At 42.5% G+C, this 17,541-nt stretch overlaps 1 protein-coding gene across 9 annotated transcripts in view; it reads left to right on the forward strand.

Annotated features, from left to right (window-relative positions):
- The window catches only part of PPHLN1 (periphilin 1), a 167,428-nt gene that overhangs the window by 40,702 nt on the left and 109,185 nt on the right, over positions 1-17,541 (forward strand). For 5 of the 9 annotated variants that reach the window (XM_066368983.1, XM_066368986.1, XM_066368984.1 and 2 more), the window contains 2 exons: positions 10,177-10,341; positions 12,604-12,665. In XM_066368983.1, the coding sequence (XP_066225080.1) occupies positions 10,177-10,341; positions 12,604-12,665 (227 nt within the window). The remainder of the gene's footprint in view (positions 1-10,176; positions 10,342-12,603; positions 12,666-17,541) is intronic. The other 4 variants (XM_066368989.1, XM_066368991.1, XM_066368988.1 and 1 more) reach the window with 1 other exon arrangement.

Raw genomic sequence — 17,541 nt, forward strand, 5'->3', positions numbered from 1 at the left:
GGCAGACTGTCAGCTTACAGCCAATTCCCCACACCTCTGTCCCCCAAAAATCTAAACTCCAAAAACCCTGTTGATTTTTTGGTCCCCAACAGATACATATTTCTCTGGAATACCATAGGAGCATGTGGAAATCTTCTAGGGCGCACACTTTGAGAACCACTGGGCTAGAGGTACATGTCAATCACATGACTTGAGGATGGGAGGGGTGAGTTTATGTGAGGTCAGAGAATAAGTGTTGGAAATCTATTAAGATCTTAAAAATATTTTTTTTAATTTATTTTTTTATTAATTTTAATGGGGTGACATTGATAAATCAGGGTACATATGTTCAGAGAAAACATCTCTAGGTTATTTTGACATTTGATTATGTTGCATTCCCATCACCCAAAGTCTTAATTCTTTCCTCACCTTCTACCTGGTTTTCTTTGTGCCCCCCCCCAACCACCACACTCTTGTCCATGTCTCTGAGTTTCATTTTTATGTCCCACCTATGTATGGAATCATACAGTTCTTAATTTTTTCTGATTTACTTATTTCGCTCACTATAATAAAAATCTTTTAAGAAAAGAGAGAGGAAGGGTTTTTCAGAAACCCCCCTGCAGGCTCCTTTCCCCTTGCAGTCCTCCTTGCTTCTTCCTCCTCAGTGGAGGGGGGGGGAGGGGTCTCATTTCTCTTTCCTTCTCTCTCTAAAACTTTCTAGTAAGAAAACCTCCTTTAGCAAAATAATAGCCCTTCTCAAGCAGGAAGGTAATTTGCAATTTCACTAGTCTTAGTGCCTACATCCCATTCACAGGCAATCTTTTGTGTTTGCACAAAGGTTACTTACAGTTTCTTGATGTTTGTATCAAAGAAACCTGCTTCCCTGTTGTTTGTAGCAGGAGATCACATTCATATCACCATTCACATTTAGGGCTTTTTAACTAAAGTTTTTTAATCCAAGTCATAGAGGATCCAAGATCAGATAGGTGATTCCCTACAAATTTATTTCTGCTTCCTTGAGTTATTTGTACTGGCTAATATCTGAGTAAGGCTGGGGACGGGGCTTCAGTCCTTCGATCTGCTGCCTCCCCTTGGCCCCTTGGTGCATTTTATCTGGTCTCCAAGTAGTTTTTGTCATCGCGACAAGTGGTGCCCTGTGTGAGGTACCACAACAACCTCCTAAAGCCCTGCGACGGAGAAGGACGTCCAGTCATCCCATTTGGTAAGAGACACAAGCAGCAGGGGAAAAGCCCTTGAATGCTTGCAGCGAGGTCTCTTTTAGGGATCAGGCCAGGAGATTTCCTTTAGTTTTCCCTTCATCTCTCCTTCATCATGGGGAATTCCCTTTCCCCTGAGCAGCGGAGTCACAAGTTACTGGTACAGGGACACCCGCAGGGTGTCTGGTAACAGATTGGAATTTAACTGCCCTGTTGCTCAGGATCCGACATCAATGCCCATAGTATCTGAAGGAGGAAAGTTTAGATTTAGAAGATTGGGAAAGATTTGGATGGTGGCTTTGTAATTCCATTGGCCCTGTCACAGTCCAACATCTCACGGATGGGAATTTCTGTCACCTAGTTCTCCATCCCATTCGGGCACAGGAGAAGCTGACCCCCAATGCTGATGAGCAGGCTTCTGCTACATCCTCTAAGAATCCCCTCTTGGAACCCATGGGAGTCTGAAAGACCAGAGTAACAGGCTTTATTGAAAGGAAGAAAGGAACCCTGCCGGGCACTTCTCTGAGGGAGAAGAGCACCGGTTACAGACTAGGGGTGAGTTATATAGTGTTTGGGAGAGCCTGAGGGGATACTGAGGCAAAAGTTCCGGTATGTTCCCTTTTACGGTTTTAGGATTTCAGCTTTCTGGAATGCTCCTTCTTGGGGCAGGTTGACCAGTTTCTTGGAATTCCTCTGTCTCAGGGGCCATAGTCCAGTAAGGGTGAGGTCTGACAGATAAGCAGAACATCAAGAGGGCAGTTTGGAATTCATGTATCTATTACCCCCTTTCCAGTGAGCCCCTCCCAGCTCCTCCTTTATATGAAAGTCTCCGGGAAGGATTAGAGAAAGATGGGGAATTTGTACAAGCTTTTCCAGCCATCAGGACTCCTGGTCAGCCTGTGTGGCATGAGTCCTTGCCTTTCCAGATTTTTAAGGAATTTAGAAGTTTCAGGGGAAATGGGTTACAAACCACTTTTACCAAGGGGATGGTTTAAGCAATTGGGGTAGATATGAAATGACCCCTTGGGATTAGAAAGGGCTTATAAAAACTGTCTCACCACTGCCTAATTTAGTTTGGCTACAAGAATATATTAAAACTCCTTCCAGCAATTGGCTATGCAAAATTTAGGAGCCAATATACCCATCAACATTGATATGCTAACGGGTGCTGGCCCATATGACACCCCTCAAGCTCAAGTTCAGATGAATAGGGCTGCATTTCCTCAAGTTTATCATGCAGCCTATAAGGCATGGACACCAAATACCCAATACCCATGTCCCTGCTGGTTCCTTTGCTACCATTTGTCAAGAAGCCACTGAGCCATATATAGATTTTTATCAGCCCCTTGCAGAATGCCATCTTCAGGCAGGTTGATAATACTCAGGCATTAGTAGAATACTTAATGATGCAGGCATAGTCCATATTGTTCCAACTTCTATCTAGGGACCTTTGCCATAGGAAGTAGCCAGATTTATTTTAAGGAGATCTAGCTATCCCAGCTAAGGAATACAAATCCTCCCCAGTTTTACAGATTCAGATGATCAGGGACAAATTAAATTATTGGTTCTTATTCCAGACTCTCACACTATCCTAAAGGAATATGTACAGCTCAGCTTGTTTTAGTTCCTCAGGCTAGCAATCAAGAACAATGTATGGGAGTATATGTAAGCACAGAGGCTTTTGGGGCTATCCAGCTTATAAGTCAGTGGCCCACACTCAAAGTTCAGATAGGTAACCATGCCATCACAGGACTCATTAATTTGGGAGCTGACATTACCTTCATTGCTTCTAAAGATTGGAGTCAAAGTTGGGAAAAGATCTTTTCCCCTACTACAGTTGCTGGCCTGGGAGTAACAGAGAATTCCCAGCAAAATAAATATACTATGTTGTGTCTTAGCCCTGATGGCCAACCGGCCACTATTTGTCCCTATATTTTAAATTTTCCCACTACTTTATGGGGATGAGACCTTTTACAGCAGTGGAATGTTCAAATTAGTACCTCTCCAAATTCATTTAATGGCTACTGCCGATGAGGTACTCAAGCTTTCTTGGAATCCAGGCCCCCCTGTTTGGGTGGAGCAGTGGCCTTTATTTATTTATTTTTTATTTTATTTTATTTATTTATTTATTTATTTTTTATTTTATTTTTTTTTTTTTTACAGGAACAGAGAGAGTCAGATAGAGGGATAGATAGGGACAGACAGACAGGAACGGAGAGAGATGAGAAGCATCAATCATCAGTTTTTCATTGAGACACTGTAGTTGTTCATTGATTGCTTTCTCACATGTGCCATGACTGCGGGCCTTCAGCAGACCGAGTAACCCCTTGCTCGAGCCAGTGGCCTTGGGTCCAAGCTGGTGAGCTTTTTGCTCAAGCCAGATGAGCCCACACTCAAGCTGGCAACCCCGGGTCTCGAACCTGGGTCCTTCCGCATCCCAGTCCGACGCTCTATCCACTGCGCCACCGCCTGGTCAGGCCCTGGAGCAGTGGCCTTTAAAAGGGGGAAAGCTCTTTTAAGCATAGAAGCTAGTTGCTGAACAACTAGAATTAAGCAGAATTGAAGAATCTAATAGTTCATAGAATACGCCCATTTTTTGTTTCCCCCAAAATCTGGCAAATGGTGTCTTTTACATGACCTTAAGGAGGTGAATCACCTACCCTTATTGATCCTATGGGGGCTTTGCAACCAGGAATTTCCAGTTCAGCCGTGATTCCTCAGGAATATTGTTTAATTGTCATTGACTTGAAAGATTGTTTCTTTACAATTCCTCTTTATCCTACATAGGCCGGGAGAATTTTTTTTTTTTTTTTTACAGAGACAGAGAGAGGGATAGATAGGGACAGACAGACAGTAACAGAGAGAGATGAGAAGCATCAATCATTAGTTTTTTGTTGTGACACCTTAGTTGTTCATTGATTGCTTTCTCATATGTGTCTTGACCATGGGGCTACAGCAGACTGAGTAACACCTTGCTCGAGCCAGTGACCTTGGGTCCAAGCTGGTGAGCTCTGCTCAAACTAGATGAGCTTGTGCTCAAGCTGGCGACCTTGTGGTCTCGCACCTGGGTCCTCTACATCCCAGTCCGACGCTCTATCCACTGTGCCACTGCCTGGTCAGGCCAGACTGAGAGAAATTTGCCTTTTCTCTCCCTAGCATAAATTTTCAGGTTCCCATGAAATGCTCTCAATGGAAGGTCCTTCCACAAGGCTTAATCAACAGCCCCACTATTTTTCAGACCTTCATAAATGAAGTCCTGTAGCCTATTCAGCAAATCTACCCCTCTGCACTCATTTACCATTGCATGGATGATATTTTGCTAACCCATTCAAACCAACAAGTACTTAACACCATTCTTTCAGACTTAACAATTCAAATCAATCAACATGGGTTATAATTTTCCCCAGAAAAAATTCAAATTCAAGAACCCTGGCAATATCTGGGATATACAGTCTTTTTATAGCTCATTCAATTGGACCCATAGGAGTACAACTGAAAATATTCAATACCACTACCCTCAATGACCTACAAAAACTTTTGGGAAACATCATTTGGCTGCCTCCTTCATTCGGGATCCCCACTTATACATTGTCTCTTTTGTTCAGTTCTCTCAGGGGGGATCCTGCATTAGATTCACCTAGTTTTCTTTCCCTGCAGGCCCTTGAAGAGTTGGAGTACATTACTCAGTTACTACTTGATAGACAAATGACTAGAATAATCTCAGGGTATCCTATTCAATTAATTATCCTTAATATACCTCATAGTCTCACTGGGATTCTCTGTCAACATATTCCTCAGTTAGGGATTATTGAATGGTGTTTTGTACCTCACCATCCTAGAAAAAAATTATATACCAAATTAGACCAGAAGTTCTCCCTCCTCTCCCAGTGAGGAATTCGCTGCCAGCAGCTAACAGGTTATGATCCCAGTATTATTACCTCGGGATTGTAGAAAGAGGAATTTGATCTCACCTTCTGAACTTGTGAGAAGCTTCAAATTGCTCTAGCAGATTTCACAGGGACCGTTGGCTGCACTGCCCCTTCTCTAAAAGAACTTAAGGGGTTCCAGTTACTTCCCATACAAGAAATACCCACCATTACCTCTTCTATCCATCATGCTCTCACTCTCTTCTTGATGGATCAGGAAGAAGTGGAAAAGGTGTTGTCACTTGGCAGCAGGATGGAAGATGGCAATATGCTGTAATGTCCAGACATAAGAGGACTCAGAGAGCAGAGTTAGCTGCTGCTATTGCAGACCTAAAAGTTTTCCCTGGCCAATCACTTAACTTTATGGCTGTTTCTGCCTATGCTGTCCACACTGTACAAGTTATTCAAAATGCCCTACCTCATCAAACAGCAGACTTAATACCTGTTGAATGTGTTCTCCCAGTTAAAACAATTAGTCTCTACTAGAAAGTACCCTATCTATATTACTCACATTTGCTGTCATTCAGGGCTCCCGGGTCCTTTGACAAAGGGAAACAATCGAGCTGACCACCTTGCTATGATTTCAGAAATGGTCTCTAAAGCTATTCGGTCTCATAATTTTTTTCATCAAGGGGCTCAAGCTCTTGCCAAATCTTTTCAAATTCCTTTCTTCCAAGCTTGAGAAATCATTAAAATCTTGTCTGGATTGTCAACGTTATACTAGCCCAGATTAGCTAGAGTAAATCCCCGTGGCCTTGCAGCTAATAGCTAATATCTTATGGCAAAGGGATGTCACTCATTACCCACCTTTCAATAAACTTGAATACATTTGTGTTACTACTGACACATATTCCAGTTTTCTCTTTGCCACTTGTCAGTCTACGGAATCTGCCCATCCTGTCCAAAAACATCTTATGGCTCCTCTTGCTTGTATGGGCCACCCAAAGGAAATCAGAACAGATAGTAGTCCTGCCTGTACCTCCAGGCAGTTTCATGATATCTGTCAATGATGGGACATTTCCCACACCACCAGCATCCCTTATAATCCTCAAGGACAGACCATAGTAGAATGTGCCCGTCATATCATCAAGCAATAGCTCTTAAAAAAAGGAGGGGGTAGTCAGGAGGACATGCTTTCCCTTAGGAAAAACAAAAGAAAGTATTAGATACTTTGAATTTTTAAAGTTTTACTGCTGCTGGGTTTACAGCAGCTGAGAAACATTTCTGCCCAACTAGTAAAGGACCGATGCCATTAGTCCTTTACAGAGATCGCCTAGTGGGACCTGAATGGATTCGCCCTGTTGAGATACTAATCTGGGGGCGAAGATATGCGGCTGTTTTGTCATCAACAGGTCCATTGTGGGTGCCCACCCGCTGTCTGAAGCCTTATCATGAGCTGGCATCAGTCAAGCCCCAACCTCCTCCCAGAGATGCAGAGGTTGGCCCTCGAACAGACCATGCCACCTGGAATGAGGACCACTCTGAAGCAGAAGAAGGATGAGCCGTTATCATCTACCACCCGAGCCACCCCCATTACTTGGGGTAGTCTCAAGAGCCTTACAACCAGGGCTCAAGCCATACTTCAGAACAGTGAAACTCCGGTTCTGCCTGAGACACTTTTTCTCTCTATGCTTTCTCTTACCAGTGAGTCTCAGGCTGGCAAGGTAAAACTTTTATCCTCCTCTCTTTTTCTTCTTAGTCTACTTACAGTAAGTAATGCTGCTTCTTTTACCTGTTGGGCTCATATTGTAGAGCCATCTATTTTTGATATAATTATCTGGGGTGATCCAGCCTGTTTCTTATGATTCTAAGATCATGGGGTCTTCATGGCTCCCCTCGTCCAATCCTTTAAGAGATTGTGGGGAAATTTGTGGAGAAGAATGGTACAGACTGCTGCAGGAGTGATTCTTTCAGAGGAACTTCCCCTCTGTCTTCTTAACTCCACAGAAAGTTTTAACTCTTCTACCCAACCTTGTATTCCATTTTCCCCTCAGTGGTATATATGAATTACATTTATCATAATATAACTGCCCGACAGGAAGCAGCCTGTCATCAGATCTTTATTGAGGTGGTTGGAGAGTAGATGGAACCTTAGTTTCTGGAAAAAATTATTCTAAGCCCCATATTCCTGTATCAGCATTCTTGGTTATCTTGTCATGATGAGTTAGATCTCGGTCACTTTGTTGCTCCACTAATTTCACTAGTAATGCCCTTATGTATAATTACATCCTAGAAAACTGGGGTCCTTAGGGCCTCCTAGCAGAGGCCAGTCATACCCACTGGAATTGGAGCATGCTATATAATTATAGTAATGGCTCTTTATTGTAGAACCCAGGCCTCGCTGGCCCATTACTGTAGGTCCAGTCAGCCGTCAGAAATAACCGTCAGTTTTCTTCCCCATTAAGAAAATATCTGGAGAGCTGCTTTACCTTTCTTTCCCCATATCTTTAGGCATGATCAATAGTCTAGGTCTCAGTGGATCACTAATGATACAGTAGAACATGCCATAATCTGCACCTCCTAGCCCTATGTATTTCTTATGTCTAACTTCCCCAAATGAAAGCCAGTTAACTTTATGCATTGTGTGCGTCAATAGAAACACTATGTCACCTTCCCCACTGATCAGACATGGATTACTCCCTGTATTACTCATATAAATGTCACCACCCTTAATATCACTCATCTCTTCATTGTTCAGCTTGGGTACCAGTCAATCTTACTTGCCCTTGGGAAAGCAGCTCAGCTCTTGAGCAGATTACCCAAGCTTTAGAAAAGGTCTGAGTCAGGAGGTTTCTAGGAGTCCTCATAGCCTCTATTACTGCAGCTACTGCCCTGGTGGCTCCTGCCGCCACAGCTCCTGTTGCTTTATCACAGTCTGTTCTGACTGCCCCGCATGTCAGTCTGTACCTCCAGAATGTCACTTCTGAGCTTCAATCTTTAGCTCAGATTGACCAGGAAATAATGCAGTGCTTAGATGCGCTGGAGGCATTTTATGAGCAGGAGAATGGCAATAAGCCACGTGGGACTACTAGAGATTAACACTCAACACTGAATTTCATACTATGTATGTCACTCCTATTCCCTTCAGTTCCACTGAGGACTTTAGCTGCAACTTCATGGTGCCTTTAATTTTCCTTTAGGACAAGATGTTGTAGACTTATTGCACAAACTTCAGAAGCAGATGTAACAACTGAAACTAGAAGCTCAGAATATTACGCTTAGCCATCTTCTTTTTTTTTCTTCTTTTGTATTTTTCTGAAGCTGGAAACGGGGAGAGACAGTTAGACTCCCGCATGCGCCCGACCGGGATCCACCCGGCACGCCCACCAGGGGCAATGCTCTGCCCACCAGGGGGCGATGCTCTGCCCCTCCGGGGCGTCGCTCTGCCGCGACCAGAGCCACTCTAGCGCCTGGGGCAGAGGCCAAGGAGCCATCCCCAGCGCCCAGGCCATCTTTGCTCCAATGGAGCCTTGGCTGCGGGAGGGGAAGAGAGAGACAGAGAGGAAGGAGGGGGGGTGGAGAAGCAAATGGGCACTTCTCCTATGTGCCCTGGCCGGGAATCAAACCCGGGTCCCCCGCACGCCAGGCTGACGCTCTACCGCTGAGCCAACTGGCCAGGGCCACGCTTAGCTATCTTAATGATGTTGCTCAATGGCTTACCCCTAAGAACTGGTTTTTAAGACTTACCTTTGGGTATAGGTCTTTGAGGCCTTAGCTATCATTCTCTTTGTTTTCATTCAGTCTTGAATATATGCCACCTCCTGAGTTGTATCCTTCAAGCTGAAGCAGTGATTGCTCTACATTTCCCAGCACCGCAACCGCCCATTGACAAACCATGCTTCCTGAACCACCCAATCATTTTACTTTCTGTTAATCTTTACTAAAACAAAAAAAGGGGGATATGTGGCAACATGCTGTGAAAACTTGCAGAGTTAGGATAACAATCAGAGACTGTGAGGCGCCCTAGGGTGAGAGCCCTTAGCGGACAAGAGTCCAGGAGCCTCTCTGACCTGTACTGGAGACAGTATGTGCTGAAAACAGCAAAACAGCAGGATAAGATTTAGCAACAAAAAATATGTTTAGGCTCTCAGAACAGATATTAGGAGTCAGCATTTTCCTTTACTTCACCCCCTGAGAGCTTCTTTCTGCTTCCTTGAGTTATTTGTACATGCTAATTATCTGAGTAAGGCTGGGGGCGGGGCTTCAGTCCTTTGATCTGCTGACCAGGACTATTGCCTCCCCTTGGCCCCTGGGTGCATTTCATCTGGTCTCTTAAGTAGTTTTTGTTGTCACGACACTCAAGACCAGACTACCTACAGATATGTGCTCTGTATTGCTAGTTTTTAATGTCGATAATAATTTTTGTTCAGTTATTTCACAATAGCTACTAATCGAAGATGTTTTGTTCTTCCTCTGTCTTATTTCCTAACCCCTGCAAATTGCTGAAACTTGAAAACATTAACATCTTACTTTGAAAATTCATACAAATTTTATATTGGGTTTTATTTTGCTTTCAAACCTGTGAAGTCGAAGACTCTCCTCTGTCTAGTGCTGGGGAGAAATAGCAAAATGTTTCCTCTTGATCTTCCTACCTCAGTATTATTATCTCCCTATTGGCTGTTGTTTATCTGTAAAATCTTGCATTTCTTCTAAACAGTATACTTCAACAGTAGACCAAATATGTGTGCTATCTTAAGTGGTTTTTTATTTCTGAAATTTCTAGGCAATTAAGGATTAGAGTTATTGTAACACTCTTACTTTCTGTAGTTATTTTGTCCTGACAATAACATTGTATTTTTCTTTTACTTATGGTTTTCTGCATTGCTGCATGTTATTTTATTAAACACCTGGCTTTCCTTATGGAACAATTTTATTTAATATATGTGAAGACCTTGCTATTAGTTATATTCATGTTATGTCAATAATGCATTTTTGTTTGTTTATATATTTACTTTATTTGATTAAGGATAAGAACTCCTGTACTTTTTTAATATCTTTCCAAAAGCAAGTAGAGAAATTAGTGATTTTTATATATTTCTTTTTGTCTGTTTTAGGGTGGCTGCCATAGAGTAGTTAATGTTGTGACAAAGAGACCACCACTGCTAGACAGACCTGGTGAAGGAAGCTACAGTAGATATTACAGTCATGTTGATTACCGAGACTATGACGAGGGCCGCAGTTTTTCTCATGATCGAAGAAGTGGTTCACCTTACAGAGGAGTATGTAAATTTCCCCCATGTACTAATCGTTATATTTTATAAGTTTAAAAATCATGTAACTTTTGAAATTTATGTGACTGTCCATGAAGGCAGTTGAACAAACACTTCCTGCTTGATGCTCTGTTGAATTGCCTGCTGGAGCTGTCAAATGGGACCTGGTAGTCAAGAGTCTTGGGGTGCTGGACAGAGTGGGCAAGCACTCTGGATAGTTCTATCCAAATGACATTAATTACAAATAGCCTGCTTTTTTTATCCTCCAAATTAGCAGGGATTTGCTGAAGCAGTTAAAGGTAATTTGTTGCATTTGTGCTCAGTAAGTGATGGGCAGGTGGTTACAGTCTTACTAGATGTCGAGTCCACTTATAATTACTTTGATTATTTTTAGCATGATGAAATGCTGTGGGTGAGGTTGGGATAAGGTTGTTGAGACTCTTTCATTTTTGCTATAGTTATTAAAGTCTACTTACTAATTCAGATTAGAAAGTACTCAATGCATTGTCTGTCCTATAGTAAGGACTTTAAAAATATTAGCTGCTATCATTACTATTATAATTGCTATTATAGTGTTTCTCTTGATCATCTTTAATAATCTAAAAGTATGTACAATATTTAATATTACAGTAATCTGTCATTGAACTTTATTGAAACTATTCTTTGATGCAATTACTTTGACCTAGCTTGCATGTTTCCGCTGCTAGACTGTTTTCTTATATTTTCTTTTTCCCCTTCCCTACTATATAATATTGTAATTAATAGTACATATTCAAGCATTGCTTATGATAAAATTTGACCTCACATTGGCTATTGGAATTAGTTTCCATACTTTACATGTGAAGAAGTGGAGGTAAGGTCATTTATCTAGGGTGGGTATACATGTGGGAATCCAGTTCCCTTACTGCTATTATGATTAGCTTGATAATTCTAAATTGGTAATAGTACTATTTAGTGTTTTCTTTTAAAGTTTGGGTTGCTAGGACTTCTTTCTCATAGAATTAATTTTATAATTTTTTTAAAATTTAGATGTCATGCTGGTCCTTTAGGAAGAAAGGTTCAATTTTGAAAAGTAAATGTTATACATTATTCCTATTCTAAAAATACTGGAATTTGCTGTCAGATTCCTTCTTCCAGGTAGCCTCAAGAGGAAATGGCTTGGTTTTTGCTTAAGGTTTTGTGAAAACCTTGTGTCCATTTGCTACTCTGGAGAGGGAATTTTGCATTCAATGGATATATTTGTATTTGAATCCTCACAAACCTGATTTTTTTTTCTAAAACCTTGTAGCATAATAGCACCTCAATAATATTTTTTTCTATCATTGTTTTAAATTATGTTCATACTGTATACAACCTTTTCTCTTTAAATTCTCTTCAAACAAGCCTACTTGAGGTCCTCAGGACTTTCATGACACTGGTTCTTATCTAGACTTCAGGTATATAAAGCAAACTATTTGATCCAATATTTAATTATAGCTGTTTTTTTGCTTTGTTTGTTTATATTTAATGTTGTGAAGCAAAATGAGTACACTTTATGTAAGAGTAGAGGATGTGTTGCTAAAGAAGGAGATGAAAATAGTATTTATTTTAGCTGAATCAGTGTTTCTGATAGTAATTCGTATGTTATATTGTATGTATAATTTTAAAGTAATTGAGTGTGGATTTTCATGTGTTTCATTTTTTATGCACCTTGTCTTAGAGGACAAAATGTGCTTGCTTTAATTTCAAACTTAGTGCCACATTTTGCTCTAATATAGCTTATTAGTAAGGAATGATTTCTTAGTTTGTTTCCAGTTATGTTTTTTAATGGGAGATAAGGTGAGGAATAAAAACTTGAATGAAAAAAGTAGGAAGTAGCAAATTCTTTATTGAGCCCAAAAATTGATGATAGAACATGACACATAAGAAAAATAAAATAAAAGGTCAAGAAATGTCTGCTTAGTTAAATTTAAATTGAGTCTTTGTTCTTGAATAGTCCTTTGCTATTGTTCTGTTGCTGTATGTGTTCTTAGCAATAAGGCTGTTAGGGCCTACCAGAGAAATACTTCAAGCATTTTCATAGAGATAAAATGGTACCACAGAGTATCAGCTTACTAAACTAGTTGTTGAAATGGATGATTTGTATATATTTTAATTTATGCCTTTTAGACTTATTATTTTTGCACTCATATTATTTTGGTCTTAGAGACTAGGCTCCAGTAGTCTGTTAGATATATCGTACTTGACCAAAATAACACATATAAATATCTAAGTAACTTTTTTATTTTACAGGATGAATCTAGCTATAAGTGGACAAGAGATGATCATTCTGGAAGTCGTCAGCCTGAATACAGGTAAAATGATGAAAATAATAACATAACCATTTTGATACGTGAGTCATTGATAGGTAAACTTAAATGGGCTCTGGTCAAAATGGCAGCATAGGTAAATATGGTACTCATATCATCCCACAACCACATCCTAGTTACAACTAAAACTGCAGAACAGCCATCACTGAGAACCACCTGAAGTCTAGCTCAACGGAAGTCCTACAATTAAGGACGTAAAGAGGAAACCACTGGAGATTGGTAGGAGGAACGGCTATGTGGAATGGGCTAGTTCTACATTCGTGTGTGGTGGTAAAAATTGGGAGGGAACCCTGGCTGGATAGGCTCGGTGGTTAGAACATCATCCTGAAGTGCAGAGGTTGCCAGTTCCATCGCCAGTCAGGGCACATACAGGAACAGATGTTCCTGGCTCTCTCTTTCTTTTTCTTTTTCTCCCTCTCCCCAACCCTTCCCTCCCTTCCTCTTTCTCTGAAATCAATAAAATGAACATTAAAATAAATTGAGCGGCATGTCTCAGTTACAGAGGTACCTCCTGAGAGGGAGGCAGCTGAACCGCACACCACACCCCCTGGCCCAGGGTTCCAGTGCCAGGAAAATAAGCTCGCATAACTTCTGGCTGTGAAAATGGGTAAGGATTGTGGCTGATTGAGACACAGGGCTTGCTCTGAGCTTCAGTGCTGGGGCAGAAACAGGAAAATGCCGAGGACATACAGGGAAGAACTGAATTGTGTGGCTTCAGAATGAGGGCTGGAGGTACAGCTTTCTCCCAGACGGAAGTGCTGGCAGAGGGCATTGTGGTTTTGTTTGTTTTTTTGTATTTTTCTGAAGATGGAAATGGAGAGGCAGTCAGACACACTCCCGCATGTGCCCGACCGGGATCCACCCGGCATGCCCACCAGGGGGCGATGCTCTGCCCATCTGGGGCGTCGCTCTGCCGCAATCAGAGCCATTCTAGTGCCTGAGGCAGAGGCCACAGAGCCATCCTTAGCGCCTGGGCCAACTTTTGCTCCAAGGAGCCTTGGCTGTGGGAGAGGAAGAGAGAGACAGAGAGGAAGGAGAGGGGGAGGGTGGAGAAGCAGATGGGTGCTTCTCCTGTGTGCCCTGGCCGGGAATCGAACCCGGGACTCCCACACGCCAGGCTGACGCTCTACCATTGAGCCAACCGGCTAGGGCCGGCATTGTGTTTTTTTTTGGTTTTGTTTTTTTTTGTTTGTTTTCTGAACTCTCGCCTTGCAGAGCTGGCAGGCCAGAGCATTTCTGAATCTTAATCAACTTGGCTATCACTATTCAACCCACTCTGGTGATTCTTTGAGACCCTGCCTTACCTAAATTTTGGGCCCATCCAGGCCATTTCCAGTTGCTTTTCCATACAAATGTCCTGTCTTGGCTCATGCTACAGACTTTCCTAAAGTCTTCTGAAGGTTCACAAGCCCCAAACAAGTAGCATCTGGCTTCATTGTGCCCCAGTCTCTTGCTAAGTGGCCCTAGGCCTGGCACTAGTGGCAGCCAGCCTTGGTTCACAGCTTGGCTTCTGGGTACTTCCAAGTCCACACAAGTGTCAGTCATCTGCAGATTGCTCCGTAGCTCATAGCCCTGGGAAGGGCACAGGAGGCAGCTGACCTTGCCTTGCACCTGCCAGAGGCCCCAGAGCTAGCACACCCTGTGGACAGCTTTAGGCCAAACCAGAGCACCATTCAACCACCTCCACAAGTGACACACTCAAGAGGTGGACTCAGTGTAGCCAGAGCCCCATTGACGCTAATTCTGCTCTGTGGGGTTGGCCCCTGCGCAGCAGCTCATCTGCTGTGGTTGTAGCCAGTCCTCAGCCAATTTGCCTGGGGGTAAATCCCTCTCCCTGATGTACCATCAGCAGTCAAGGCTCAACTACAACAGGAGGGTGCACACAGCTCACATTGGTCTGGGGTGGGGTGAGTGTTTGGGGAACATTCCTGGAGAGCTCAGCTTGGGTTACTGGAGAGGCTGTGCCACTGGGCCCTCTAGGATGCTGACTACATACGTCCCCTCTACGAAGACTGGGAGGTGTAGCAGTTCTACCTAATACATAGAAACAAACATACAGAGGCAGCCCAAATGAGAACACAAAGAAACATGTCCCAAATGAAAGAAAAGAACAAAAATCCAGAAAAAGAACTAAAAATGGAGACAAGCAAACTACCAGATGCAGAGTCAAAACAGTGGTTATAAAGATTCACAATGAACTTAGGGGAAAAGTAGAGGAGCTTAGAACTTCAACAAAGAAATAGGAAATATAAAAATGGAGACAAGAAAAATGAACCAGTCAGAAATAAAGAATATAATAACTGAAATTAAGAATACATTACAGGGAATCAACAGTAGAACAGATAAAGCAGAGTATCAAATTAGCAATTTGGAAGATAAGGAAGCAGAAAATACCCAATCAGAACAAAAAGAAAAAAAGAACATCCGAAAATGAGGATAGTATAAGGAGCCTCTGGGACTACCTCAAGTATCCCAACATATATATCATGGGGGTGCCAGAAGAAGAGAGAGCAAGAAATTGAAAACCTACTTGAAAGAATAATGATAAAAAATCTCTGCCTGGTGAAGGAAATAGACATACAAGCCCAGGAAGCCCAGAGTCCCAAACAAGATGATCCCAAAGAGGCCCATAGCAAGACACATTGTAATTAAATTGCCAAAGGTTAGAGACAAAGAGACTCTTAAAAGCAGCAAGAAAAGCAGTAACTACAAGGGAGCTCCCATAGGACTGTCAGCTTATTTCTCAACAGAAATTTTGCAGGCCAGCAGGGATAGGCACAAAATATTCAAAGTAACGAAAAGCAAAGATCTACAACCAAGGTTACCTAGCAAAGCTCTCATTTAGAATAGAAGGACAAAGGGCTTCCCAGATAAGAAAAAGCTAAAGGAGTTCATTACCACTAAGCCAGTATAACAAGTAATGTTAAAGGGTATTTGAGAAGAAGAAAAGAAAGATAAAAAATATGAATAATAAAATGGCAAAAATTATTATTATCTATCAAGTTATTTTAATGCGAATAAGTGGATTAAATGCTCTAATAAAATGACATGGTGGCTGGATTAAAAAGAAAACTTGACATGTGCTGTCTACGAGGGACTCATTTCAGATGGAGAGACATACAGATTGAAAGTAAAGGAATGGAAAAGGATATTTCATGAAAATGGAAACAAAATAAACAAAACTGGAGTAGGAGTATTTATACCAAACAAAATAGACTTTAAAAGAAAGCCTATAACAAGAGACAATGAAGGACCCTGTAATTAATTTCACTTGGAGTATTTACCCGAAGAAACGAAATAAAATTTTTTTTTTTTTTTGCATTTTTCTGAAGCTGGAAACAGGGAGAGACAGTCAGACAGACTCCCGCATGCGCCCGACCGGTATCCACCTGGCACGCCCACCAGGGGGCGATGCTCTGCCCATCCTGGGCGTCGCCATGTTGTGACCAGAGCCACTCTAGCGCCTGAGGCAGAGGCCACAGAGCCATCCCCAGCGCCTGGGCCATCTTTGCTCCAATGGAGCCTCGGCTGCGGGAGGGGAAGAGAGAGACAGAGAGGAAGGCGCGGCGGAGGGGTGGAGAAGCAAATGGGCGCTTCTCCTGTGTGCCCTGGCCGGGAATCGAACCCGGGTCCTCCGCACGCTAGGCCGACGCTCTACCGCTGAGCCAACCGGCCAGGGCAAAAATTGTTTTTAAGTGAGAGGCGGGGAGGCAGAGACAGACTCCCACATGTGTCCTGACTGGGATCCACCCAGAAGCCCCTGACAGCACGATGCTCTGCCCATCTGGAGCCATTGCTCCCTTGTTCAGCAGCCAAGGTAATTTAAGCACCTGAGGTGAGGCCCTGAGCCATCCTCAGTGTCCTTGGCCAACTTTGCTGGAACCATTGGATCATGGCTGCAGGAGGTGAACAGGGAAAGGGGTGGACGGGGAGGGTGGAGAAGCAGTTGGTCGTTTCTCCTGTGTGCCCTGACCGGGAATCGACCCAGGACTTCCACATGCTGGGTCGATGCTTTATCGCTGAGCCAACCTGTTGGGAAACTCAAAAATTTAAATCCTAAAAAAAAGTATTTTCTTTATGTGCCTTGAGATTAGATTTCTTTCATGCCCAAATTATTTTTTTAAATGTTATTTTTTGGACATAAATATGCATGCATGTGTTCATTTCAGCATTATTTACAATAGGCAAGATATGGAAACAACGAAAATGTCCCATCAGTAGATGAATAGATAAAGAAGTGGTCTAAAGGGAGGGGGAGGGGGGGCACAAAGAAAACTAGATAGAAGGTGACGGAGGACAATCTCTCTTTGGGTGATGGTTATGCAACAGAATTGAATGACAAGATAACCTGGACATGTTTTCTTTGAATATATGTATCCTGATTTATTGCTGTCATCCCATTAAAATAAAAATTTATTTATAAAAAAAAGAAAAAAAAAAGAAGTCTATATATACAACAGAACATGACTCAGCCATAAAAAAGAATGAAATCTTGCTATCTGCAACAACATGGATGGACATAGAAGATATTGTGCTGTGCAGGCAGGCAAAGACAAATGCCACATGATTTCACTTATATGTGGAATTTAAAATACAAAATAGAGGCCCTGGCCGGTTGGCTCAGTGATAGAGCGTCGGCCTGGCGTGCAGGAGTCCCGGGTTCGATTCCTGGCCAGGGCTCACAGGAGAAGTACCCATCTGCTTCTCCACCCCTCCCCCTCTCCTTCCTCTCTGTCTCTCTCTTCCCCTCCCGCAGCCAAGGCTCCATTGGAGCAAAGTTGGCCAGGGCGCTGAGGATGGCTCTGTGGCCTCTGCCTCAGGCGCTAGAATGGCTCTGGTTGCAACAGAACAACGCCCCAGA

This window comes from Saccopteryx leptura, chromosome 2, assembly GCF_036850995.1.
Source record: "Saccopteryx leptura isolate mSacLep1 chromosome 2, mSacLep1_pri_phased_curated, whole genome shotgun sequence".
In the NCBI taxonomy this organism is placed as follows: Eukaryota; Metazoa; Chordata; class Mammalia; order Chiroptera; family Emballonuridae; genus Saccopteryx; species Saccopteryx leptura.